Source organism: Chiloscyllium plagiosum, unplaced genomic scaffold, assembly GCF_037043375.1.
Source record: "Chiloscyllium plagiosum isolate Xiang-an unplaced genomic scaffold, Cpla_swu_hap1 HiC_scaffold_45, whole genome shotgun sequence".
Taxonomy (NCBI): Eukaryota; Metazoa; Chordata; class Chondrichthyes; order Orectolobiformes; family Hemiscylliidae; genus Chiloscyllium; species Chiloscyllium plagiosum.
The window spans coordinates 2,115,327-2,141,387 of record NW_028270183.1 but is presented as its reverse complement, the minus strand read 5'-3'; the positions used below and the strand labels follow the sequence as shown (position 1 = coordinate 2,141,387).

General features: G+C 50.6%; 1 protein-coding gene and 1 pseudogene across 4 annotated transcripts in view; both read left to right on the top strand.

Moving 5' to 3' along the window:
* The first annotated feature begins 3,245 nt into the window (after positions 1–3,245).
* Positions 3,246–3,607, top strand: LOC122552391 (small ribosomal subunit protein uS8-like; annotated as a pseudogene).
* Positions 3,608–4,365: 758 nt separating this feature from the next.
* gtf2f1 (general transcription factor IIF, polypeptide 1) overlaps positions 4,366–26,061 on the top strand; it is a 45,227-nt gene continuing 23,531 nt past the window's right edge. The window contains exons 1-7 of one of the 4 annotated variants that reach the window (XM_043695061.2): positions 4,366–4,384; positions 10,232–10,293; positions 13,251–13,297; positions 13,715–13,787; positions 14,149–14,342; positions 14,428–14,598; positions 25,763–25,965. In XM_043695061.2, coding sequence (XP_043550996.1) covers positions 10,282–10,293; positions 13,251–13,297; positions 13,715–13,787; positions 14,149–14,342; positions 14,428–14,598; positions 25,763–25,965 — 700 coding nt within the window. In that variant the 5' untranslated portion in view covers positions 4,366–4,384; positions 10,232–10,281. Of the gene's footprint in view, positions 4,385–4,405; positions 4,463–10,098; positions 10,294–13,250; positions 13,298–13,714; positions 13,788–14,148; positions 14,343–14,427; positions 14,599–25,762; positions 25,966–26,061 lie in introns of those variants that run through there. The other 3 variants (XM_043695062.2, XM_043695065.2, XM_043695063.2) reach the window with 3 other exon arrangements.

Below are 26,061 nucleotides of genomic sequence, written 5' to 3'. Positions count from 1 at the left end.
AATGCATATGTTTTCTCTCTCCACAAGTGCTGTCTGACCTGCTGAATATTTCATTTTCGTTTCAGCATATCTCTGGGTTTAATAGGCAGTGCCCTCAGCTCACATTAACTGGTTAACACCATAAGTAAAAGCAAAGGACTGTGCATACTTGAGATTTGAAATATAGAAAATATTGGAAAAATTCAGTTTGTTTGGCAGCACCTGTGGAGAGACAGGTTAACACCACTCTGGCTGGTGTTATGTTATTCGAGTATGTCCGATTTGGACTTTAGAGGAAGTACATGCACAAGCTCATTTAAAGCCCCTGGTGGGGATTCACAATCCAGACAAAGGGTTGCCTGTTAAATTAACAAAATCATAAACTTCAGCTCAATTCCACCCCCACTCCTAAAAGATTTGAGTTTGAGATTTTAGTGTGGTCAGAGAGAAATTTTGGAAAGTAGTATTTGCAAAGCTTGATTTTGGAGGTTGTGCTTTCATTAAAAATTGTTAAACGTTATTTAATGGTGTGAAGTGAACTTGAAAAGTGCAAATCATAGAATCCCGATTAATAGTGAAGTAGGACATTCAGCACACGCCGACTCTCCAAAGTGCATTCCACCCAACCCTGCATTCCCCTGGCTAATCCATCTAACCTACACATCTTTAGACTGTGGGAGGAAATTGGAGTACCTGGAGGAAACCCACACAGACGTGTGGAGAACATGCAAAATCCACACAGTCACCAAAGGGTGCAATCAAACCCAGTCTCTGTGCTAACCACTGAGTCAAATGTCAGACATTTTGTAACATAATTAGAAAATAATCTTATCTTTGACCTTAAAAGGCCTTCAACTCTTATAGATGCTGTGTCGATGTGAATTTGTAATGCATTTCTTTTAACAATCTGTTTTAAATATATGTAGGTAAAGGATTTAAATGAAAATTTCAGAAGTGAAAAACTTTTAACGCTTGTAGTAAAAATGTTGCTGAATTACTGAGATGGACATTGAATGTAATATTACATCTCACTTTGAACTGGTCATTATAGAATCCTCATATGCTTAGACACCGTTATTTACATGCCTGCATGTGTGAGATGTCATCTTCCACAATACTGATGCTTCAATGGTTGACATGATGCAGATTCATTTGATCATATGATGCAGGATTATCATTTCTTGCTTGTGGTTCATTTTGTCGTGGGACTAGTGATGTGTAACATTTCATTACAAGGTCCTTTGTTTATCAGATGATTGAGATAATCTTATGGTTTAAAATTAACAGATTTGCCAAGATTCTAAAATGTGAATGCAGATAACCAGCAAAGTGCACATGATTCATTTTGTCCTGGTGAACTCAGTTGCAACAGGCCATGATTTCTACACTCAGATTCGGACGATAGTCTTTGGGTGACAAAGGGCACCCTCTGAAAACGTGGTTTGATGACCGAATTTCACAGGAACAGCACTGAGGCAGGAAGGACACACCTTGGACACAACACAGCAAGTACAGGAGAAAACCATTTGAGTACTCCGAACATGCTTCCTTTTGCTTAGACAGGTAAGGCAGTACCTTACTGTACTTGCATGAGACAGTGTCCAAGATTGGGGCTGCAGGTTGTGCACTGCAAAGTTTTACTGTTGAATAAGGATTGAGCCTAGACCCTGGAGAGAAACGAGTGGAGCAGCAGGTTCGATGGATAAATGTTCCACGGATCCTGATGCAGGTGAAAGAAGGTGAAGCAGCCCTGGTATACCAACAGCAGTGAGAATGTCTGCTTCCTACAGTTTTTGCTCCTTAAATCTGAATGACTGTATCTCCCTCCTGAAAAGCTGTTTGTTTGTCACTCTCTTTGACAGTGTTGATATTAAATTAAAACATTGTTTTGACTATACAAAATAGGGCAAAAGTGCATTCTTAACGTCTGAACTGTCATGATTTATAAGTGGCAATGCAAAATTATGACAGGAATAGCAGATAATTTTTTTTTTTAAGTGACACCAGGACTGTTTTGAAACCTTCTATTTGCTTTAAGAAATGCTGCCTTCAGGAAAATGAACCATAGGACAAAAAATACAATACTAAATGTACAGTTAAGTGAGTTTCAAGATAAAGGCAAGATGTGAAAATAGACAAAGTCTGTCCCCCATAACCCCCCAACCCCCAATTGTTATGGTCCCTCGATGCTCCCATGTTTTCCTCTTCTATTGAAGGGATCTGCTCTGTTCTCCATGCAAGCTCAGGAGCAGCTGTCTCTGCTGTGGGCTTCATCTGGTCACAGACTGCAAGAGGTTGCCCTTGGTCTGATGTGCCATTGTCACAGTCCCAGCCGGAAGCTGCCTCTGAGAAACTGTTCTGCTGTACAAAATGTGTAAATCTATGTTCAATCCTGTGCGGGATTGATGAACAGCTGGCGTTTTGGGCAGAAACTCTTTTTATCAAGAATGTGGCGGGGGGAGGGAGCTGAGACATAAATAGGGGAGTGGGGTGGAACTGTGGGGCATGGGGTGGGGGGGAGAAGGTAGGTGGGAAAGCAATAAGTGAATACAGGTGGGAGGTAATTGTGATAGGGTGGTGGGGAGAGTGGAGCAGAGACTCCTCCACTGCCAAATCAAAGCCATCCACCAACTGAAGGAAGATTGCCTCATCTTCTGCCTCAGGACCCTACAACCACATAGCATCAACATCGACTTCATCAGTTTCCACACCTCGACTCCCCTCACGTCATCTCAGATCCAACCTGACAAACTGTCCATATTTTTTCCCACCTATCCACTCCATCCTCCCCACTGACCTATCACAATTATCTCCCGACTGCATCTACCTATCACCTTCCCAGCTACCTTCACCCCAGCCTCATCCTTAATCTACCCCCCCCCCCCATCTCTCAGGCCCCTTCTCTCTCCACATTCCTGATGAAGAGCTTATGTCTGAAACATTGACTCTTCTGCTCCTTACATGCTGCCTGACCTGCTGTGATTTTCCAGCAGTACACTTTTTGACTGATTCTTCAGCATCTGCAGTCCTCACATTCTCTTAATTGAACTATCAGTCCAGATTGAAGGAATGGGGCTGAATGCTTTCTAACTTATTCCACACTCCCTAAACATGACACCAGACATGCTGAAAGAGCTCTGTATCTTCCTGAAGACCATGTCATGAGTCTGCATCCCATACTCATGGAGTATGGTACTTTCCTTGCAGCAATATCATCACATACAGATCTAAATTTAAAAATTCTTTGACGAAGCAGCATCGTGGTGTGCATGTATGTTCTCCCTGATGCCCTTACCAGCATCGACAATGCACAGAAACGCCACATTCTCATCCAACCATGTTCCAAAGTGATTGTGAAATTTCTGACCATAATGAAGAAGTGTGGCTGTATCGGAGAGTTTGAGACTATTAATGACAAAGAGTTGGGAAAATAGTGGTCAGTCTCACTGGCAGACTAAACAAAGGGGGTGTCATTAGACCCAGGTTTCGATGTTCCAGTCAAGGAGCTTTAAAGGTGCAGGGATGCTCTGCTGGGAACCTCGTTAGAACAATCTCAGCTTGGATCATGAACCATGAAGAAGCCAAAAGAAAATGTATGGGAGGAAAGAACCTAGGATTCATTCTCTAAAACTTATTTGTCTATAATAAAACACTGAAACCAAAAAAAGATAGTGTTGTCTGCACCATGGTCAGGGGCTCAGAACAATATCCGGTGCCCACCCCATTCCCTGACAGTCACCCTGATGGTGACCCCCCCCATTTCCCCAGAGAGTGAATCCCCCTGATACTATAAACACCGGAGGAAACATCACAGAAGCGCTTCACAGGAGGCTCCCAAACACTGAGGATGTGACCGAGACAGGGGACGAAACATCTGCAACACAAATTCCCAGCTCGGCGAACAGAACCACAACAACGAGCACCCGAGCTACAAATCTTCTCACAAACTTTGACACCCCCCCCCCCCGATCCCACTGAGGGTGACGTTCCCCTGACAGTGACCCCCACCCGGAGCTGCCCAGCTCCTCCCGCACTCTGTTTCGGATTAACTCCGCTCTTTCGGGGGCCTGTTCGACACAGGAACTGAGAGAGCCGGACCGGATGCCGGAAGGCAGGGATTGTGTGCCGGACCGGATGCCGGAAGGCGGGGATTGTGTGCCGGACCGGATGCCGGAGGGCGGGGATTGTGTGCCGGACCGGATGCCGGAGGGCGGGGATTGTGTGCCGGACCGGATGCCGGAGGGCGGGGATTGTGTGCCGGACCGGATGCCGGAGGGCGGGGATTGTGTGCCGGACCGGATGCCGGAGGGCGGGGATTGTGTGCCGGACCGGATGCCGGAGGGCGGGGATTGTGTGCCGGACCGAGCCGGCTGGGGGCGGGGATTAAGCGGGGGCCTGGTTTCCGGTGAGTCCGGTTTAGTGCGGGAGGTGGTTTGTTTTCGGTTCTCTCTGTATATGGGGATTGGAGCGCTGTTTCTCGGAGGTTAACTAATAACTTATTGATATCGGCTTCATCGTGTCGCGATTTCCGGGAAAGATATAACATTCAGCAATCAACCCTACCGACTGCGCGTGCGCAGTGATAAGTTAGAGCAATCTACCCCCATCCCTCCCCCCATCCCCCCACTCACCTCCCCCCCCATCCATCCCCCACTCTCCTCCCCCCCCATCCATCCCCCACTCTCCTCCCCCCCCATCCATCCCCCCCTCTCCTCCCCCCCATCCATCCCCCACTCACCTCCCCCCCCCCCCATCCATCCCCCACTCACCTCCCCCCATCCATCCCCCACTCTCCTCCCCCCCCATCCATCCCCCTCTCCTCCCCCCCCCATCCATCCCCCCCTCTCCTCCCCCCCATCCATCCCCCACTCACCTCCCCCCCCCATCCATCCCCCACTCACCTCCCCCCATCCATCCCCCCCTCTCCTCCCCCCCATCCATCCCCCACTCACCTCCCCCCCCCCCCATCCATCCCCCACTCACCTCCCCCCATCCATCCCCCCCTCTCCTCCCCCCCATCCATCCCCCACTCACCTCCCCCCCCCATCCATCCCCCACTCACCTCCCCCCATCCATCCCCCCCTCTCCTCCCCCCCATCCATCCCCCACTCACCTCCCCCCCCCCCATCCATCCCCCACTCACCTCCCCCCCCCCATCCATCCCCCACTCACCTCCCCCCCCCATCCATCCCCCACTCACCTCCCCCCCATCCATCCCCCACTCACCTCCCCCCATCTATCCATCCCCCACTCACCTCCCCCCCCATCCATCCCCCACTCACCTCCCCCCCATCCATCCCCCACTCACCTCCCCCCATCTATCCATCCCCCACTCACCTCCCCCCCCATCCATCCCCCCCCTCTCCTCCCCCCCCATCCATCCCCCACTCACCTCCCCCCCCCCATCCATCTCCCCCCCCATCCATCCCCCACTCACCTCCCCCCCCATCCATCCCCCACTCACCTCCCCCCCCATCCATCCCCCACTCACCTCCCACCCCCATCCATCCCCCACTCACCTCCCACCCCCCATCCATCCCCCACTCACCTCCCACCCCCCATCCATCCCCCACTCTCCTCCCCCCCATCCATCCCCCACTCACCTCCCCCCCATCCATCCCCCCTCTCCTCCCCCCCATCCATCCCCCCTCTCCTCCCCCCCATCCATCCCCCACTCACCTCCCCCCCCCCCATCCATCCCCCACTCACCCTCCCCCCATCCATCCCCCCCTCTCCTCCCCCCCATCCATCCCCCACTCACCTCCCCCCCCATCCATCCCCCACTCACCTCCCCCCCATCCATCCCCCCCTCTCCTCCCCCCCCATCCATCCCCCACTCACCTCCCCCCCATCCATCCCCCACTCACCTCCCCCCATCTATCCATCCCCCACTCACCTCCCCCCCCATCCATCCCCCCTCTCCATCCCCCCCCTCTCCTCCCCCCCCATCCATCCCCCACTCACCTCCCCCCCCCATCCATCTCCCCCCCCATCCATCCCCCACTCACCTCCCCCCCCATCCATCCCCCACTCACCTCCCACCCCCATCCATCCCCCACTCACCTCCCACCCCCCATCCATCCCCACTCACCTCCCCCCATCCATCCCCACTCACCTCCCCCCATCCATCCATCCCCCCCTCTCCTCCCCCCCCATCCATCCCCCCCTCTCCTCCCCCCCCCATCCATCCCCCCCTCTCCTCCCCCCCCATCCATCCCCCCCTCTCCTCCCCCCCCATCCATCCCCCCCTCTCCTCCCCCCATCCATCCCCCACTCACCTCCCCCCCCATCCATCCCCCCTCTCCTCCCCCCCCATCCATCCCCCACTCACCTCCCCCCCCATCCATCCCCCACTCACCTCCCCCCCCATCCATCCCCCACTCACCTCCCCCCCCCATCCATCCCCCCCTCTCCTCCCCCCCATCCATCCCCCACTCACCTCCCCCCCCCCATCCATCCCCCCTCTCCTCCCCCCCCCATCCATCCCCCACTCACCTCCCCCCCCATCCATCCCCCACTCACCTCCCCCCCCTCCCATCCATCCCCCCACTCACCTCCCCCCCCTCCCCCCACTCACCTCCCCCCCTCCCCCCCACTCACCTCCCCCCACTCACCTCCCCCCCTCCCCCCCACTCACCTCCCCCCCCTCCCCCCACTCACCTCCCCCCCCTCCCCCCCACTCACCTCCCCCCCTCCCCCCACTCACCTCCCCCCCCTCCCCCCCACTCACCTCCCCCCCACTCACCTCCCCCCCATCCATCCCCCCCTCTCCTCCCCCCCATCCATCCCCCCCTCTCCTCCCCCCCATCCCTCCCCCCTCTCCTCCCCCCCATCCATCCCCCACTCACCTCCCCCCCCCATCCATCCCCCACTCACCTCCCCCCCCATCCATCCCCCACTCACCTCCCCCCCCATCCATCCCCCCCTCTCCTCCCCCCATCCATCCCCCACTCACCTCCCCCCCCATCCATCCCCCCCTCTCCTCCCCCCCCATCCATCCCCCACTCACCTCCCCCCCCATCCATCCCCCACTCACCTCCCCCCCCATCCATCCCCCACTCACCTCCCCCCCCCATCCATCCCCCCCTCTCCTCCCCCCCCATCCATCCCCCACTCACCTCCCCCCCCCCATCCATCCCCCCCTCTCCTCCCCCCCCCATCCATCCCCCACTCACCTCCCCCCCCATCCATCCCCCACTCACCTCCCCCCCCTCCATCCATCCCCCACTCACCTCCCCCCCCTCCCCCCCACTCACCTCCCCCCCTCCCCCCCACTCACCTCCCCCCCACTCACCTCCCCCCCCTCCCCCCCACTCACCTCCCCCCCCTCCCCCCCACTCACCTCCCCCCCCTCCCCCCCACTCACCTCCCCCCCTCCCCCCCACTCACCTCCCCCCCTCCCCCCCACTCACCTCCCCCCCCTCCCCCCCACTCACCTCCCCCCCACTCACCTCCCCCCATCCATCCCCCCCTCTCCTCCCCCCCATCCATCCCCCCCCTCTCCTCCCCCCCATCCATCCCCCCCTCTCCTCCCCCCCCATCCATCCCCCACTCACCTCCCCCCCCCATCCATCCCCCACTCACCTCCCCCCCATCCATCCCCCACTCACCTCCCCCCCCATCCATCCCCCACTCACCTCCCCCCCCTCCATCCATCCCCCACTCACCTCCCCCCCCTCCCCCCCCACTCACCTCCCCCCCTCCCCCCCACTCACCTCCCCCCCACTCACCTCCCCCCCATCCATCCCCCCCTCTCCTCCCCCCCCCTCCCCCCCACTCACCTCCCCCCCCTCCCCCCCACTCACCTCCCCCCCACTCACCTCCCCCCCATCCATCCCCCCCTCTCCTCCCCCCCCCATCCATCCCCCCCTCTCCTCCCCCCCATCCATCCCCCACTCACCTCCCCCCCATCCATCCTCCACTCACCTCCCCCCCCATCCATCCCCCACTCACCTCCCCCCCCATCCATCCCCCACTCACCTCCCCCCCCATCCATCCCCACTCACCTCCCCCCATCCATCCCCCACTCACCTCCCCCCCATCCATCCCCCACTCACCTCCCCCCCATCCATCCCCCACTCACCTCCCCCCCCATCCATCCCCCCCTCTCCTCCCCCCCCCATCCATCCCCCACTCACCTCCCCCCCCCATCCATCCCCCACTCACCTCCCCCCCATCCATCCCCCACTCACCTCCCCCCCATCCATCCCCCACTCACCTCCCCCCCCATCCATCCCCCACTCACCTCCCCCCCCATCCACCCCCCACTCACCTCCCCCCCATCCATCCCCCACTCACCTCCCCCCCCATCCATCCCCCACTCACCTCCCCCCCCATCCATCCCCCACTCACCTCCCCCCCCATCCATCCCCCACTCACCTCCCCCCCCATCCATCCCCCACTCACCTCCCCCCCATCCATCCCCCACTCACCTCCCCCCCATCCATCCCCCACTCACCTCCCCCCCCATCCATCCCCCACTCACCTCCCCCCCCCCATCCATCCCCCACTCACCTCCCCCCATCCATCCCCCACTCACCTCCCCCCATCCATCCCCCACTCACCTCCCCCCCCCTCCCATCCATCCCCCACTCACCTCCCCCCCCCCATCCATCCCCCACTCACCTCCCCCCCATCCATCCCCCACTCACCTCCCCCCATCCATCTCCCACTCACCTCCTCCCATCCATCCCCCACTCACCTCCCCCCCCATCCATCCCCCACTCACCTCCCCCCCCATCCATCCCCCACTCACCTCCCCCCCCATCCATCCCCCACTCACCTCCCCCCCCATCCATCCCCCACTCACCTCCCCCCCCATCCATCCCCCACTCACCTCCCCCCCCATCCATCCCCCACTCACCTCCCCCCATCCATCCCCCACTCACCTCCCCCCCATCCATCCCCCACTCACCTCCCCCCCATCCATCCCCCACTCACCTCCCCCCCCCATCCATCCCCCACTCACCTCCCCCCCATCCACCCCCCACTCACCTCCCCCCATCCATCCCCCACTCACCTCCCCCCCATCCATCCCCCACTCACCTCCCCCCATCCATCCCCCACTCACCTCCCCCCCCATCCATCCCCCACTCACCTCCCCCCCATCCATCCCCCATTCACCTCCCCCCCCATCCATCCCCCACTCACCTCCCCCCCCCATCCATCCCCCACTCACCTCCCCTATCCCCCCCATATCCATCCCCCACTCACCTCCCCCCATTCCCCCCCATATCCATCCCCCACTCACCTCCCCCCATTCCCCCCATATCTATCCCCCACTCACCTCCCCCCATATCCATCCCCCACTCACCTCCCCCCATATCCATCCCCCACTCACCTCCCCCCATATCCATCCCCCACTCACCTCCCCCCATATCCATCCCCCACTCACCTCCCCCCATCCATCCCCCATCCTCCTCCATTCATTGCCCCCCAATCATCACTGCCATCCACCCCCAAATCACCTTCGTCCCCCATCCACCCCCAAATCACCTTCGTCCCCCATCAACCCCCAAATCACCTTTGTCCCCCATCCACCCCCATATCACCTTCCCCCCCCCATATCACCCCCCATATCACCTTCGCCCCCCCCCCCATATCACCTTCGCCCCTCCCCCCCCCCATATCACCTTCCCCCCCCCCCATATCACCTTCCCTCCCCCCCCCATATCACCTTCCCCCCCCCCATATCACCTTCCCCCCCCCAATCACCTCCCCCCCATATCCCCCCCCCCATATCACCTCCCCCCCCATATCACCTTCCCCCCCCCCATATCACCCTCCCCCCCCCCCATATCACCTTCCCCCCCATCCACCCCCATCACCTTCCCCCCCATCCACCCCCATCACCTTCCCCCCCATCCACCCCCATCACCTTCCCACCCATCACCTTCCCCCCCCATCCACCCCCATCACCTTCCCCCCCCCATGCACCCCATCACCTTCCCCCCCCATCCACCCCCATCACCTTCCCCCATCCATCCCTCACTCACCTTCCCCCCCCCCCCCCCCCCATTTACCCCCGATCACCTTCACCCCGTCACTTTCACCCCCATCCATCCACAAATCACCTCCCCCAATCCACCCCGATTCCCCCTCAAATCATATACCCTCCCCATCCACTCCTCAGTCAGTTCCTCACCAATCCCCCCCTCAGCCGTCATCCACAATACCCTGTCTGACATCCTCCTCCTCCTTTTCTTCCACCTTCACAACATTGATAATTTACCTTTATTTACTCATATTACAGCTTCTAAACAAGGCCCATTCAGAAGTTGAAACTCTCACCATATTGCAATTATGGCCAATTTGGTAAGTTGGACTGTTACTGGAGATGGGTTGGCCTGGGAGGCTTTAGAAAGTTTGAAAGGAATTGGCTGCCATTGAAGTCTGGAAAGACTTTGCATGTAGTGGCTTTGTCAGTCAGAAGAAGAACCGCTATTCGCTTCTTGTCAAAACTATCAGCAGTTTGAACTCTTCTATTCATTCTCTACTCAATTTTCTCTTGCCTTAAGGAAGCTAATCCCAATTTCTAAAGTGTCTCTGCATTGACTCAATTCCCTCATTTTTCGAACTTTCTGCAACTATTCTAATTTCTGATAAGTCTAGCCTGAGCTCGTGTATAGACAGAGGGTATCTTGATAAATGTGCATTGACAGATGCACAGGAAGAAAATGTGTAAATCCAGGCTTACCATTATTCAAGTGTGAGAAGTATATTGAAATTCCCTTTGACTGGGATAACACTGGATTGTCTGAGCCCCTTAATCCAAGTGTTTCTCTGATGTGAAGATACCAGTGTTGGACTGGGGTGGGCCAAGTTAAAAATCACATTACACCAGGTTATAGTCCAACAGGTTTATTTGGAAGTACAAGCTTTCGGAGCGCCACTCCTTCATCAGGTAGCTAGTATTTCTGAATCATGTTAACCTAATTAAACGTGTCTCAACCCTGATGCTGCATTCACCACAGGGTTTAGTTTTTGCAGCAGTTACAAAACTTAAGTTTTTAAGATCAAAATCATGTGCACCTTTTTTGAGCTGTGAATAAAGTAAACACTTTGCCATTCTATCATTCACAAAGGGAACAAGGATCCCCCTTACTAAGGGATAAATATAGCCTATTTGATTAGCAAGAGAGTAAGAACAGGACACCCAATCAGTTGGTTCTCTTGCCCTGACAGCAATATGTTTTCTGTACAGCCTGTCCCCTGCACCGGTACATCTGTATGCTGCTAAATAATAAATATTGAGAGTGTGGGATAGAGGGAAGGCAACTGGATCAAGCCTTGTAACAATTTTTTTTAGTAGGATGTGGGCATTGCTGACAAGCCCAGTGTTTATTGTCACCCTGACCTGCCCTGGAGAGGTGGTTGTGAGCTGCTGAGAGAATGGCAATAATGTATGGACTGTAGGTATACCCACAGTGCTTTTAGGGAGGGCTTTCCAGGATTCTTCCCCAGCAACAGTGAGGGAACTGAGATACTATCCCAAGGTGAGATGGTTCAGAACTTGCAGGCAGTGGTTTTCCCATCTACCTGCTGCCCTTGACCTTCTAAGTTATAGTGATTGTGAGTTTGGAAGATGCTATCCGAAGGTTATTGGTGTCTTACTGCAGTGTATCTTGTAAATTGCATCCATAGCCTTACTGTGGTGGACGGGGTGAATGCCAGTTTAAGTGGGCTGCTTTGTTTTGGATGGTTTTGATCTGTTTGTTAGAGCTTATCTGGTCAAGTGGAGAATATACTGTCACACACCTGACTTGTGCCCTGTAGGCAATGGACAGGCTTTAGGGATGACATGATCCGAGCCTATGACCTGCTCTTGAAGCTGTGGTATTGATGTTGCAAGTCCATTGATGTTGAGTTTCTTGTTAATAGTGACCCCCAGCATGTTGACAGTGATGGATTCCGTGATGGTAACACTATTGAATGTCAATGGGAGATAGCTAGATTTAATCTTGTTGGAGATGGCTATTGCCTGCGTCTATGTAGCACAAATGCTTTCTGCCATTTCTCAAGCCTGGATGTTGACCAGGGCTTGCTGCTTGTGGGCAGTCTCATGACCCTGGTGACAGCTGTGCACCTAGGATCAAGCCCCAATACTCCACAAATTGTCACAAGTGTGAAATGTGACCAATGGATTCTCAACGATGATTAATGTCTGACTGTGACCATTCTGTAAGATAAAATAAACTCTCACATTGATAGGTTTGACCAATTATATTCCCTTTTTAAGTGCAAACATGTACGTGTATTTATTCACAAGTAGGATAGGTAAAACAGAACGCTCTGCAGAGATATTGTGGGTGGGAAACATGAACAAAAAGTAACGTTTAGTAAATCGGGAGTCCAAAGTTCAAAGGTGTGAGATGACTTTCTCAGAGTTGTTTTGATGTTTGCTGATTGTGCATGTGTGTGTGAGACAGAGGGAGAGAGAGATGTATCACTAACAGAGTCACAGAGATGTACAGCACAGAAACAGACCCATCGGCCAACTCAACCTTGCGATATACTAGATTAATCTAGTCCCATTTGCCACCATTTGGTCCCTATCCCTCTAAACCCTTCTTATTCATTTACCCATCCAGATGCCTTTTAAATGCTGTAATTGTACCAGCCTCCACCATCCTCTGGCAGCCTATTCCATACACGCGCCACCCTCTACATGAAAAAGTTGCCCCTCTGGTCCCTTTTAGATCTTTCTCCTCTCACCTTAAACCCATACCCTCTGGTTTTGGACTCTCCCACCCTAGGGAAAAGATCTTGTCTATTTACCTTATCCATGCCCCTCATGATTTTATAAACCTCTATAAGGTCACCCCTTGGCCTCTGAAGCTCCAGGGGAAACAGCCTTTCCCTTTAGCTCAAATGTTATCAAATATCTTCAAGGTTACATGCCCTTGTGTAACTAATGACTATTTACCACACAATTCAAGGTTTGATCTTTGATCTTGGAAAAGTAGCTTGTTCTCTACGGCAGAGTGGTATCCAAAAGTTAGTTTTCCTGTTACTTACCAAAAGCAGTTAGACACCATCTGTGCAACACAGACAGCTTCAGTATCTGGGCTCCTAAATGGTGCTGAGCATTGTGCATTAGCAATCATCCTCACTCTGACATTAGGATGGCGGAAAGGTTCACCTCTGGCTCATTCTTGTGCTGAGTTACAATGCACAGGCCAGTTACTATGGTGTAGCAGGTAGAGGGTTATTATTACAGTTACTGCTTGGCGTAGGTCACTGATGATCACATGGTTGTTTTTCTTTGACAGGGTTCGAGCAGCCAGGCAGTGACGGAATACACAGTCCGTGTCCCCAAGTAAGAGATTCTCTGATCATTCATGTCTGAATTAGCAGTAACTAACAGCTGGGCCAGGACACGGGAACAACACGTTAATCATTCACAGGGAAATGTATGAACTCTTCCCAAATCAGGATGGGTTATTTTCTGATGAAAACAAAAGCTAAGCACTTGGGTGCTGAGATCTGCAATAATAATCAAAAGTTGGAGAAAGTCAGCAGGTCTGGCAGCATCTGTGGAGAGAGAGAAAGCGTAAACATTTCGAGGGCCACCATTGACTTCACTCCATAACTTTGTCTAAAGTGACTCTTTCTCAGAACTTCTGTGATGAAGTGAGGGCTGGGAGGTTATGGGCTGAGGGGATTTTTGAGGGTGAGCATCAGGGGTGGTCATTGGGCCTGATCTCTTATTGAATTGAACCCATTCCCTTTCCAGGAACAACACCAAGAAACACAACATCATGGCCTTCAATGCTGCCGATAAGATTGACTTCTCTACATGGACTCAGGTATAACTCTGCAGACGGCAGAGGCCTCAGAAGGGGTGCGGGATGCCACAGGGCAAGGGATGCTCGGAAATGTTCACTATTCCAGAAGGTTTTGTGGTACTGCGCTGTCCAACTTCATCCTTTTCAGGGTATCTTTGTCTAAAAGCTTTTGTGTTATTCACATTGAGTAAATGATGGTGGGTGAGAGGGAATCAGTGCTTGCTATCAGGGCATAGGGTCTCCTGGATTATATAACTTTATACAAGAGGGCTCCAGTAGGCTGTGTGAGAGATGCAGGGAGAGGGTCCTGCACAGGATACATTGATACTGATGACTGTCAGGGTTCGTCACAAGCATTACATGATTCTCCATTTCCTCTCAGGCTAAAATGGAGCGTGACCTGAGTAACAAGAAGATTTACCAGGAGGAGGAACAGCCGATGTTTGGTGCAGGCAGTGAGTTTGGCAAAAAGCTCCGTGAGGAGTCAAGAAAGAAGAAATTTGGGATTGTTACACGCGAATTTAAACCCGAGGACCAGCCCTGGCTGCTGAGAGTGAATGGGAAAGCGGGTCGGAAGTAAGGAAAGGGAATTGCATCATTACTGGGCAGCAATGGGCACAACCCTCTGTGTGAACTCCTCATCTCTTTTTCCTTTGTTAAGGTTCAAAGGTCAGAGGAAAGGTGGGGTCACTGAAAATGCTTCCTACTACATCTTCACGCAGTGTCCTGATGGAGCGTTTGAAGCCTTCCCTGTTAATGCCTGGTACAACTTTATCCCGGTCGCGAAACACAAGACTCTGACAGCAGAGGAAGCCGAGGAGGAGTGGGGAAGGTAAACTCCTAATATTGGTTACCTCGAAGTTTAAATCTGTGCTTTTTTTGGCAGGTCATGTTACAAGTGTACAGGACTTTGATTTGGCCACATTTGGAATATTGCATACAGTTCATTACCAAAAGGATGTGGATGCTTTGGAGAGGGTGCTGAGGATGTTCACCAAGATGTTGCCTGATATGGAGGGCACTAGCTATGAAGAGAGGTTGAGTAGATTAGGATTATTTTCATTAGAAAGACAGAGGTTGGGGGTGGTGGGGGGGGGTGGAACCTGATTTGAGTTAGACAAAATTATGACAGGTATAGACAGGGTGGATAGCAAGAAGCTTTTTCCCCAGAGTGTGGAACTCAATTACTAGGGGTCAGGAGTTCAGAGCGAGAGGGGAAACGTTTAGGGAGATATGCGTGGAAAGTTCTTTACTCAGAAAGTGGTGGGAGCCTGGAGCACGTTGCCAGCAGAGGTGGTAGAGGCAGGAACGATAGCGTCTTTTAAGATGTATGTAAACAGATACATGGGCGGCACGGTGACTCAGTGGTTAGCACTGCTGCCTCACAGCATGAGGGTCCCAGGTTCGATTCCAGCCTCGGGTGACTGTCTGTGTGGAGTTTGCACATTCTCCCCGTGTCTGCGTGGGTTTCCTCCGGGTGCCCTGGTTTCCTCCCACAGTCCAAAGATGTGCAGGTCAGGTGAATTGGCCATGCTAAATTGCCCATAGTGTTAGGTGCATTAGTCAGAGGGAAATGGGTCTGGGTGGGTTGCTCTTCAGAGGGTTGGTGTGGACTGGTTGGGCCGAAGAGCCTGTTTCCACACTGTAGGGAATCTAATCATGAATGGGCAGGGAGCAAAGGGATTCAGATCCTTAGAAAATAGACGACAGGTTTAGATAAAGGATATGGATCAGCGCCAGCTTGGAGGGCCGAAGGACCTGTTCCTGTGCTGTAATGTTCTTGTTCTTTGTTCTTTTGGGCCTGGATTGCATCATTGGCCTCTTTCGAGCTTGATAGTGTCTGAGCTATCTCTCTCAGATCAGTTTGTTCCCAGCACTTTCCCCTGGTACTATAAGGAACATCAGATATTGATGCACATCATCTACTTACCCTTGTAGTTGTTACAGCTGGAGACGGAGGAATGTGCTGATAATGGAGCCCCACCTCGCCACCAGGCGAGCTGTGTTTGTATAAATGAATTGATTCAGTCTGATGGTCTATACGTGAACCAGAGAGTGCCAGTGTCCTGAGGGGAGCTTTGCAATGCTCTTTGGGAGGATTTAAACTAGTTCACCAGGGGGGGTGGGAACCTGAATTGTAGCTTCAATGTACAGGATGTTGAGAGTAGTGAGGTCATGAATTAGATTTCAAGGTTGCAGGAGTGTACCGGCAGGCAGGAAGGTGGTTTGAAGTGTGTCTACTTCAACATCAGGAGCATCTGGAATGAGCTGGGTGAACTTGCACCATGGGTTGGTACCTGGGATTTCGATGTTGTGACCATTTTGGAGACATGCATAGAGCAGGAACAGGAATGGTTGTTGCAGGTTCTGGAGTTTAGATGTTTCAATAAGAACAGGGAAGGTGGTTAAAGAGGGGGAGGTGTGGCATTGTTGGTCAAGGACAGTATTACGGTGGCTGAAAGGATGTTTGAGGACTTGTCTGCTGAGGTTAGAAACAGGAAAGGAGAGGTCACCCTGTTGGGAGTTTTCTACAGGCCTCTGAAAAGTTCCAGAGATGGAGAGGAAAGCATTGTAAAGATGATTCTGGACTGGAGTGAAAGCAACAAGGTAGTTGTTATAGGGGACTTTAACTTTCCAAGTATTGACTGGAAACGCTATAGTTTGAGGACCTCAGATGGGTCAGATTTTGTCCTATGTGTGCTGGATGGTTTTCTGATACATTATGTAGACAGGCCAACAAGGGACGAGGCCACATTGGATTTGGTACTCAGTAATGAACTGGGCCAAGTGTTAGATTTGGAGGTAGATAAGCACTTTGGTGATAGTGACCACAATTTGGTTATGTTTACTTTAGAGCTGCAAAGGGATAGATATATACTGCAGGCAAGAGTTGTAGCTGGGGAAAGGCAATTATGATGTGATTAGGCAAGATTTAGGATGCACAGGTGGGGAAGGAAACTGCAGGGGGTGGGCACAATTGAAATGTGGAGCTTGTTCAAGGAACAGCTGCTGCGTGTCCTTGATGAGTATGTACCTGTCAGGCAGGGAGGAAGTGGTTGAGCGAGGGAGCTGTGGTTTACTAAAGTTGAATCTCTTGTCAAGAGGAAGAAGGAGGTTTATGTTAGGATGAGCCGTGAAGGCTCAGTTAGGGCGCTTCAGAGTTACAAGTTAGCCAGGAAGGACCGAAAGAGAGCTAAGAAGAGCCAGGAGAGGACATGAGAAGTCTTTGGCAGATAGGATCAAGGAAGACCCTAAAACTTTCCCTTGCTATGTCAGGAATAAAAGAATCACTAGAGTAAGGTTAGGGCCAATCAAGGACAGTAGTGGGAAGTTGTGCGTGGAGTCTGAGGAGAGATGAGAGGTGCTAAATAAATATTTTTCATCAGTACTCACAAGGAACAAGACACTGTTGTCAAGGAGAATACAGGCAACTAGACTAGATGGGATTGAGGTTCACAAGGAGGAGATGTTAACAATTCTGGCAAGTGTGAAAATAGATAAGTCCCCTGGGCAGAAGGGATTTATCCTAGGTGTTATGGACTAGGCCAGGCCACTCAAAACATTGTTAAGCAGGCAGCTCAGACCATAACTTTGCAATTTGTTTCAGTAAGTGTACGGTGAAAATTACCCGGAGTAAGTTAGCTAGGTTGACTACTAGATTTTAAAACAGACAAAAAAATGTATTCACAAAATTACACAATGTTATGCAAAAAACAGAATAAAGAACCCCAACAGAACTCAGTCTATCCAAACTAGACTTAAGCATGTGGTTCCGAATATACACAACAATCCCATTAAGCAAACTCCCTTTAAAAGCCAGTATAAATGGAACATATGCTTACAGGCTGAAGTTGAAGGGCAGAAAGAGAGAGAAAGTTTCCACACAGTTCACTGTTGAAAGCCTCACCAGTTCAAGACTGAACTAAACTGCTCAGCTAGAGAGCTGACCACTCCCCTTTCATTATACCGGTCACTGCTAAAACATGACCACTTTGGCCTGAAGTCTCATTTGTTTACATATAAACAAAAGGCCTCTCAAAACCCTTTTCATCTCTGTACCAAACCAGACTGATTGGAGCCCGGCCTGGTTTATTACCCCTCTGAAATAAAATCAAGGACAGAGCCTCCTTGAGCCAAGGAACAGCTTTCAGAAAAAAAGGGACTAGCTTTGTGACATAGGATTCTCTGGGAAGTCAGGGAAGAGATTGCAGAGCCTTTGGCTTTGATCTTTATGTCATAATTGTCTACAGGAACAGTGCCAGAAGACTGGAGGATAGCAAATGTTGTCCCCTTGTTCAAGAAGGGGAGTAGAGACAACCCTGGTAATTGTAGATCAGAGAGCCTTACTTTGGTTGTGGGTAAAGTCTTGGAAAGGATTAAAAGAGAGAGGATATATAATCATCCAGAAAGGAATAAGTTGATTAGGATAGTCAACACAGTTTTGTGAAGGGTAGGCCATGCCTCACAAACCTTATTGAGTTCTTTGAGATGGTGACCAAACAGGTGGATGACGGTAAAGCAGTTGATGTTGTGTATATGGATTTCAGTAAAGTGTTTGATCAGGTTCCCCACAGTAGGCTATTGCAGACAATACATAGGCATGGGATTGAGAGTGATTTAGTGGTTTGGATCAGAAATTGGCCAGCTGAAAGAAGACAGAGGGTGGTTTTTGATGGAAAATGTTCATCCTGGTGTTCAGTTACTAGTGGTGTATCCGCAAGGATCTGTTTTGGGGCCACTTGTCATTTTTATAAATGATCTGGATGAGGGCATAGAAGGATGGGTTAGTAAATTTGCGCATGACACTAAAGTCGGTGGAATGGTGGACAGTGCAGAAGGATGTTGCAGGTTACAGAGGGACATAAGCTGCAGAGCTGGGCTGAGTGCCAAATGGAGTTTAATGTGGAAAAGTGTGAAGTAAGTCACTTTGGAAGGAGTAACAAGAATGCAGAGTACTGGGCTAATTGTAAGACTCTTGGTAGTGTAGATGAGCAGAGACATCTCGGTGTCCATGTACATAGATCCCTGAGGTTGATAGGGTTATTAAGAAGGCGTACTGTGGTAGCTTTTATTGGTAGAGGGATTGATTTTCAGAGCCATGAGGTCATCTTGCAGCTCTACAAAACTCTGGTGTAGTCGCACTTGGAGTATTGTGTACAGTTCTGGTCACCACATTATAGAATTGTAGATGTGGAAGCATTAGAAAGGGTGCAGAGGAGATTTACTGGGATGTTGCCTGGTATGGAGGGAAGGTCTATTGAGGAAAGGCTGAGGGATTTGAGGCTGTTTTCGTTAGAAGAAGGTTAAGAGGTGACTTAATTGAGACGTAGAAGATGATCAGAGAATTAGGTAGGATGGACAGGGAGAGTCTTTTTCCTTGGATGGTGATGGTCAGCACAAGGGGACATAGCTTCACATTGAGGGGTGATAGATATAGTACAGATATCAGAGGTAGGTTCTTTACTCAGAGAGTAGTAGGGGTGTAGAATGCACTGCCTGCAACAGTAGTAGACTCGCCAACTTTAAAGGCATTTAAATGGTCAGTGGAAAAACATATGGATGATAATGGAATAGTGTAAGATAGATGGGTTTCAGATTGGTTCCACAGGTCAGCACAACATCGAGGGCTGAGTGGCCTGTACTGCGCTGTAATGTTCTATGTTCTAATCACCAAAGTAGCCAATTGCTTTGCTGAGGTCATAGAGTCATACAGTCATAGAGATGTACAGCACGGAAACAGACCCTTCGGTCCAACCCATCCATGCCGACCAGATATCCCAACCCAATCTAGTCCCACCTGCCAGCACCCGCCTATATCCCTCCAAACCCTTCCTATTCATATACCCATCCAAATGCCTCTTAAATGTTGCAATTGTACCAGCCTCCACCACATCCTCTGGCAGCTCATTCCATACACGTACCACCCTCTGTGTGAAAAAGTTGCCCCTTAGTCTCTTTTATATCTTTCCCCTCTCACCCTAAACCTATGCCCTCTAGTTCTGGACTCCCCGACCCCAGGGAAAAGACTTTGTCTATTTATCCTATCCATGCCCCTCATAATTTTGTAAACCTCTATAAGGTCACCCCTCAGTCTCCGACGCTCCAGGGAAAACAGCCCCAGCCTGTTCAGCCTCTCACTATAGCTCAAATCCTCCAACCCTGGCAACATCCTTGTAAATCTTTTCTGAACCCTTTCAAGTTTCACAACATCTTTCCGATAGGAAGGAGACCAGAATTGCACGCAATATTCCAACAGTGGCCTAACCAATGTCCTGTACAGCCGCAACACGACCTCCCAACTCCTGTACTCAATACTCTGACCAATATAAGAAAGCATACCAAAAGCCGCCTTCACTATCCTATCTACCTGAGACTCCACTTTCAAGGAGCTATGAACCTGCACTCCAAGGTCTCTTTGTTCAGCAACACTCCCTCAGACCTTACCATTAAGTGTATAAATCCTGCTAAGATTTGCTTTCCCAAAATGCAGCACCTCACATTTATCTGAATTGAACTCCATCTGCCACTTCTCAGCCCATTGGCCCATCTGGTCCAGATCCTGTTGTAACCTGAGGTAACCCTCTTCGCTGTCCACTACATCTCCAATTTTGGTGTCATCTGCAAACTTACTAACTGTACCTCTTATGGTCGCATCCAAATCATTTATGTAAATGACAAAAAATAGAGGGCCCAGCACCGATCCTTGTGGCACACCACTGGTCACATTACCATGAAGATCTCTCCCCTCGCCTGTGTCTCAGGTTAAACCACCACCAGTTGTCTCTCTATCTCTGTAATGAGAGAACAGCCCGTGTGATCCTCTGGGACTATCCTGACTTTACCTTTACGTTTAAAATTGAGAACATAAGAGACTTTCACCAGAGGTTTTTTTAATTAATTCAAAAAATCAGTTTACAGTGAGCAAAACATATTCATAAAACGGGTACAAACACTGTCAAATCTAAGATATAATCCCAAAATAGAAGTACATCACCTTAATCCCAAATGTAGACCCATTGACAGAGCATGAGAAGAGAGCAGTCCCTACAGCCAGGCTGGTTTAAAGGAAAGAGGAACAGCTCGTTCCTGGGCCAGGGGCCTAAGCAGAAACACTGGCTTCCCTATCAATAGCATCAAATTACTGATAGCTGGACACCGATGGAAGAACCTCATCCTGATTACAGTTGACGTGAATCTGAGGCTTTGGGAAATGATCACATTTCAGCTTTCAGATTTTAAAAGGCTAGCCAGGAATACTGCTTTCTGGAAACTTATTATTGGGTATCTGGGAACTTCTATTAAGAAAAGAATTTTGGGAGAAACACTTGCAACTTCTGGGGTGTCTTCCTTACTAATTATTTAGGTCTGTAAAACAGAAAGTTATGTCCAAAAGGGTTGCCAGGCAGCCATGAACATGTAGGCCCCATTAACCTGTCAGTAATAATGAAGGGCCATGAACCTTTATCACTTTGAAAGCTTTGTTTGCCTTTTCCCTGAAGTCACCTGGATTTCATAAACAGCAGGTGGCTCACAGTGCACTTTAAATTGTCATCATGGAGGTGGGCGTTGCTGAGGTACTGTCCATGTCCCTGGACTGGGAAGCCTGGGTCCCAGTCCCAACTGCTCCAGAGGTGTGTAATAACATCACAGCACCGGTTGATCAGAACACAAAATTAACCTTATTCTTTGGTTGGGGGTGGGGAGCAGCATGGTAACGTTTCAGTCCAGAAAATGTCCAAACTATTCCATGTCTTCCATTTTTCCACATCATCCTTATTATATTCCCATCGTATTGACTGTAACTCCTGTTAGTTTCCCCACTGCTGTATGAGTTTTAGTGTTGCAAGTGTTATCAGAGGAATAAAAATAAGATGTGAATTATGTTTGTAATTTTATTCAGTTATCTCTCAGTCTCACCACAAGACATTCATAGAACATAGAAAATACAGCACAGAACAGGCCCTTCGGCCCACGATGTTGTGCCGAACATTTGTCCTAGCTTAAGCACCCATCCATGTACCTATCCAATTGCCGCTTAAAGGTCACCAAAGATTCTGACTCTGCCACTCCCACAGGCAGCGCATTCCATGCCCCCACCACTCTCCGGGTAAAGAACCTACCCCTGACATCTCCCCTATACCTTCCACTCTTCATCTTAAATTTATGTCCCCTTGTAACACTCTGTTGTACCCAGGGAAAAAGTCTCTGACTGTCTACTCTATCTATTCCCCTGATCATCTTATAAACCTCTATCAAGTCACCCCTCATCCTTCTCCGTTCCAATGAGAAAAGGCCTAGCACTCTCAACCTATCCTCGTACGACCTATTCTCCATTCCAGGCAACATCCTGGTAAATCTTCTCTGCACCCTCTCCAAAGCTTCCACATCTTTCCTAAAATGAGGCGACCAGAACTGCACACAGTACTCCAAATGTGGCCTTACCAAGGTCCTATACAGCTGTAACATCACCTCACGACACTTGAATTCAATCCCTCTGCTAATGAACGCTAATACACCATAGGCCTTCTTACAAGCTCTATCCACTCGAGTGGCAACTTTCAAAGATCTATGAACATAGACCCCAAGTTCCCTCTGCTCCTCCACCTTACTAAGAACCCTACCGTTAACCCTGTATTCCGCATTCTTATTTGTCCTTCCAAAATGGACAACCTCACACTTGGCAGGGTTGAACTCCATCTGCCACTCCTCAGCCCAGTTCTGCATCATATCTAAGTCCCTTTGCAGCCGACAACAGCCCTCCTCATTATCCACAACTCCACCAATCTTCGTATCGTCTGCAAATTTACTGACCCACCCTTCGACTCCCTCTTCCAAGTCATTAATAAAAATTACAAACAGCAGAGGACCCATAACTGATCCCTGCGGAACTCCACTTGTAACTGGGCTCCAGGCTGAATATTTACCATCTACCATCACTCTCTGACTTCGACCAGTTAGCCAGTTCTCCATCCAACTGGCCAAACTTCCCACTATCCCATGCCTCCTGACTTTCCGCATAAGCCTACCATGGGAAACCTTATCAAATGCCTTACTAAAATCCATGTAAACTACATCCACTGCTCTACCCTCATCCACATGCTTGGTCACCTCCTCAAAGAATTCAGTAAGACTTGTAAGGCAAGACCTACCCTTCACAAATCTGTGCTGGCTGTCCCTAATCAAGCAGTGTCTTTCCAGATACTCATAAATCCTATCCCTCAGTACCCTTTCCATTACTTTGCCTACCACCAAAGTAAGACTAACTGGCCTGTAATTCCCGGGGTTATCCCTATTCCCTTTTTTGAACAGGGGCACAACATTCGCCACTCTCCAGTCCCCTGGTACCACCCCCATTGACAGTGAAGATGAAAAGATCATTGCCAACGGTTCTGCAATTTTCTCTCTTGCTTCCCACATAATCCTAGGATATATCCCATCAGGCCCGGGGGACTTGTCTATCCTCAAGTTTTTCAAAATGCCCAACACATCTTCCTTCCTAACAAGTATCTCCTCTAGCTTACCAGTCCGTTTCATACTCTCCTCTTCAACAATACGGTCTCTCTCGTTTGTAAATACTGAAGAAAAGTACTCATTCAAGACATCTCCTATCTCTTCCGACTCAATACACAGTCTCCCACTACTGTCCTTGATCAGACCTATCGTCATTCTCATGTTTCTCACATACGCATAAAAGGCCTTGGGGTTATCCTTGATCCTACCCGCCAAAGATTTTTCATGCCCTCTCTTAGCTCTCCTAATCCCTTCCTTCAGATCCCTTCTGGCTATCCTGTATCCCTCCACTGCTCTGTCTGAACCTTGTTTCCTCAACCTTATGTAAGCCTCCTTCTTCCTCTTTACAAGACATTCAACCTCCCTCGTCAACCAAGGTTCCCTCACACGACCGTCTCTTTCCTGCCTGACAGGTACATATATATCAAGGACACGTCGTATCTGTTCCTTGAAAAAGTTCCACATTTCAACAACATCCTTCCCTGACAGCCTATGCTCCCAATTTATGCTCCTCAGATCCTGTCTTACAGCATCGTATTTACCCTTCCCCCAATTTTAAAACCTGTCCTGTTGCATGCACCTATTTCTCTCCATAACCAAGGTGAAAGTCACAGAATTGTGGTCACCATCACCAAAATGCTCACCCACTAACAAGCCCATCACTTGTCCCGGTTCGTTACCAAGTACCAAATCCAAAATGGCCTCCCCTCTGGTCAGACAATCTACATACTGAGTTAGAAAAGCTTCCTGGACACACTGCACAAACACCACCCCATCCAATCTACTTGATCTAAAGAGCTTCCAATCAATATTTGGGAAGTTGAAATCACCTATGACTTCTGCACCCTGTGGCTTCTGCACCTTTCCAAAATCTGTTTCCCAATCTGTTTCTCCACATCTCTGCTGCTATTGGGGGGCCTATAGTAAACACCTAACAAGGTGATTGCACCTTTCCTATTTCTGACTTCAGCCCATACTACCTCCAAAGGCTGATCCCCCTCGAACTGCCTTTCTGCAGCCGTTATACCATTTCTAATTAGCAACACCACACCCCCTCCTTTTTTACCACCCTCCCTAATCTTACTGAAACATCTGTAACCAGGAACCTCCAACAACCATTCCTGTCCCTCTTCTATCCCTATTTCCATGATGGCCACAACATCGTAGTCCCAAGTACCGATCCACGCCTTAAGTTCACTCATCTTATTTCTGATACTCCTTGCGTTGAAGTATACGCACTTGAACCCATCTCTGTGTCCGCAAGTATTCCCTGTCAGTGCTACCTTCTCCACAGCCTCCCTACATTCTTGGACATCCTGAAAAACAGCTAACCTACTTGCTGGACTACAAGTCCGGATCCCATCCCCCTGCCAAATTAGTTTAAACCCCCCCGAAGAGTGCTAGCAAACCTACCTCCCAGGATATTGGTGTCCTTCTGGTTCAGGTGCAACCCGTCCTGCTTGTACAGGTCCCACCTTCCCCAGAATGCAGTCCAATTGTCCAAATATCTGAAGCCCTCCCTCCTACACCATCCTTGCAGCCACGTGTTCAACTGCTCTCTCTCCCTATTCCTTGCCTCACTGTCACGTGGCACCGGCAACAACCCAGAGATGACGACTCTGTCCGTCCTAGCTTTTAGTTTCCAGCCTAACTCCCTGAGCTCCTGAATGACCTCCCCACCCCTCTCCCTACCTATGTCGTTGGTGCCAACGTGCACCACGACTTCTGGCTGCACACCCTCCCCCTTAAGGATTCTGAAGACAAGGTCTGAGACGTCTCGGACCCTAGCACCCGGGAGTCAACAAACCATCCGAGAGTCTCGCCCATGTCCACAGAACCGCCTGTCTGTCCCTCTAACTATAGAGTCTCCTATAACTAGCGCTCTCCTCCTCTCCCCCTTTCCCTTCTGGGCCTCAGAGCCAGACCTCGTGCCAGAGACCCGGTCACTGCAGCTTACCCCTGCTAGGCCGTCCCCCCCCCAACAGTATCCATATGGTTGGTGTAGGGCTAAAGTTAATATTGATTTCTCGCAGTCAGACTTTGTTGATCTTGGAAGTCCAAATCAAATCTTTTTCTATCTATACATCAGGGTTTTGGGCTCTTTAAGGGAATTGTGATTGAGCTTCCCTCACCCTCTGTCGTCTGGAGGGGCTGGGGTACTTGGAGATGCTGCTGCTGGTTATCCTCACGCTGCCAGGGCACTATGTTCAAACACTGGGTTTGCTGCGAGTGGACTCTGAACAGTACTGGGCCCCTCTCTCACAGAGAAGGCATCTCAGTTGGTCATTATTGGTCTGTCTTTAATTATAGAGGGCAGTATCTGTCTGTTCCTCAGAGTCACTGCACCATCTTCCTGCTGATGTGAGAGATTGGAAAGGGCGCTCGATTATTGCCGTTTTATTATGCTGAGTTTAACATTTTTTTGGGGTTATTTCTGTTTTTGTCCCATACCGTCCGATCACCTTGGAACGATGGCTATTGGCCAGGCGCAACAAAGTGGTGAACCATTTCAGTATCATGCTGCAAAAAAGGTTAAAGGATCAGGACCGGGATGATGGAGAGGAGGAGGAAGAAAAAGGAAAGAAAGGGAAAGAAAGGAAGCGAAAAGGCAATGACCTCCGCATCCACGACCTGGAAGATGACCTGGAAATGAGCTCTGATGAGAATGATGAGGACAGTGATGAGGACAGTAAGTGACAGGGAGCAGCACGATTCACCTTGTCCTGTGTGTTGTTCAGCTGAAAGTACCTCCCTGTTGCCTGTTTATGGTCTGATACATGCACTT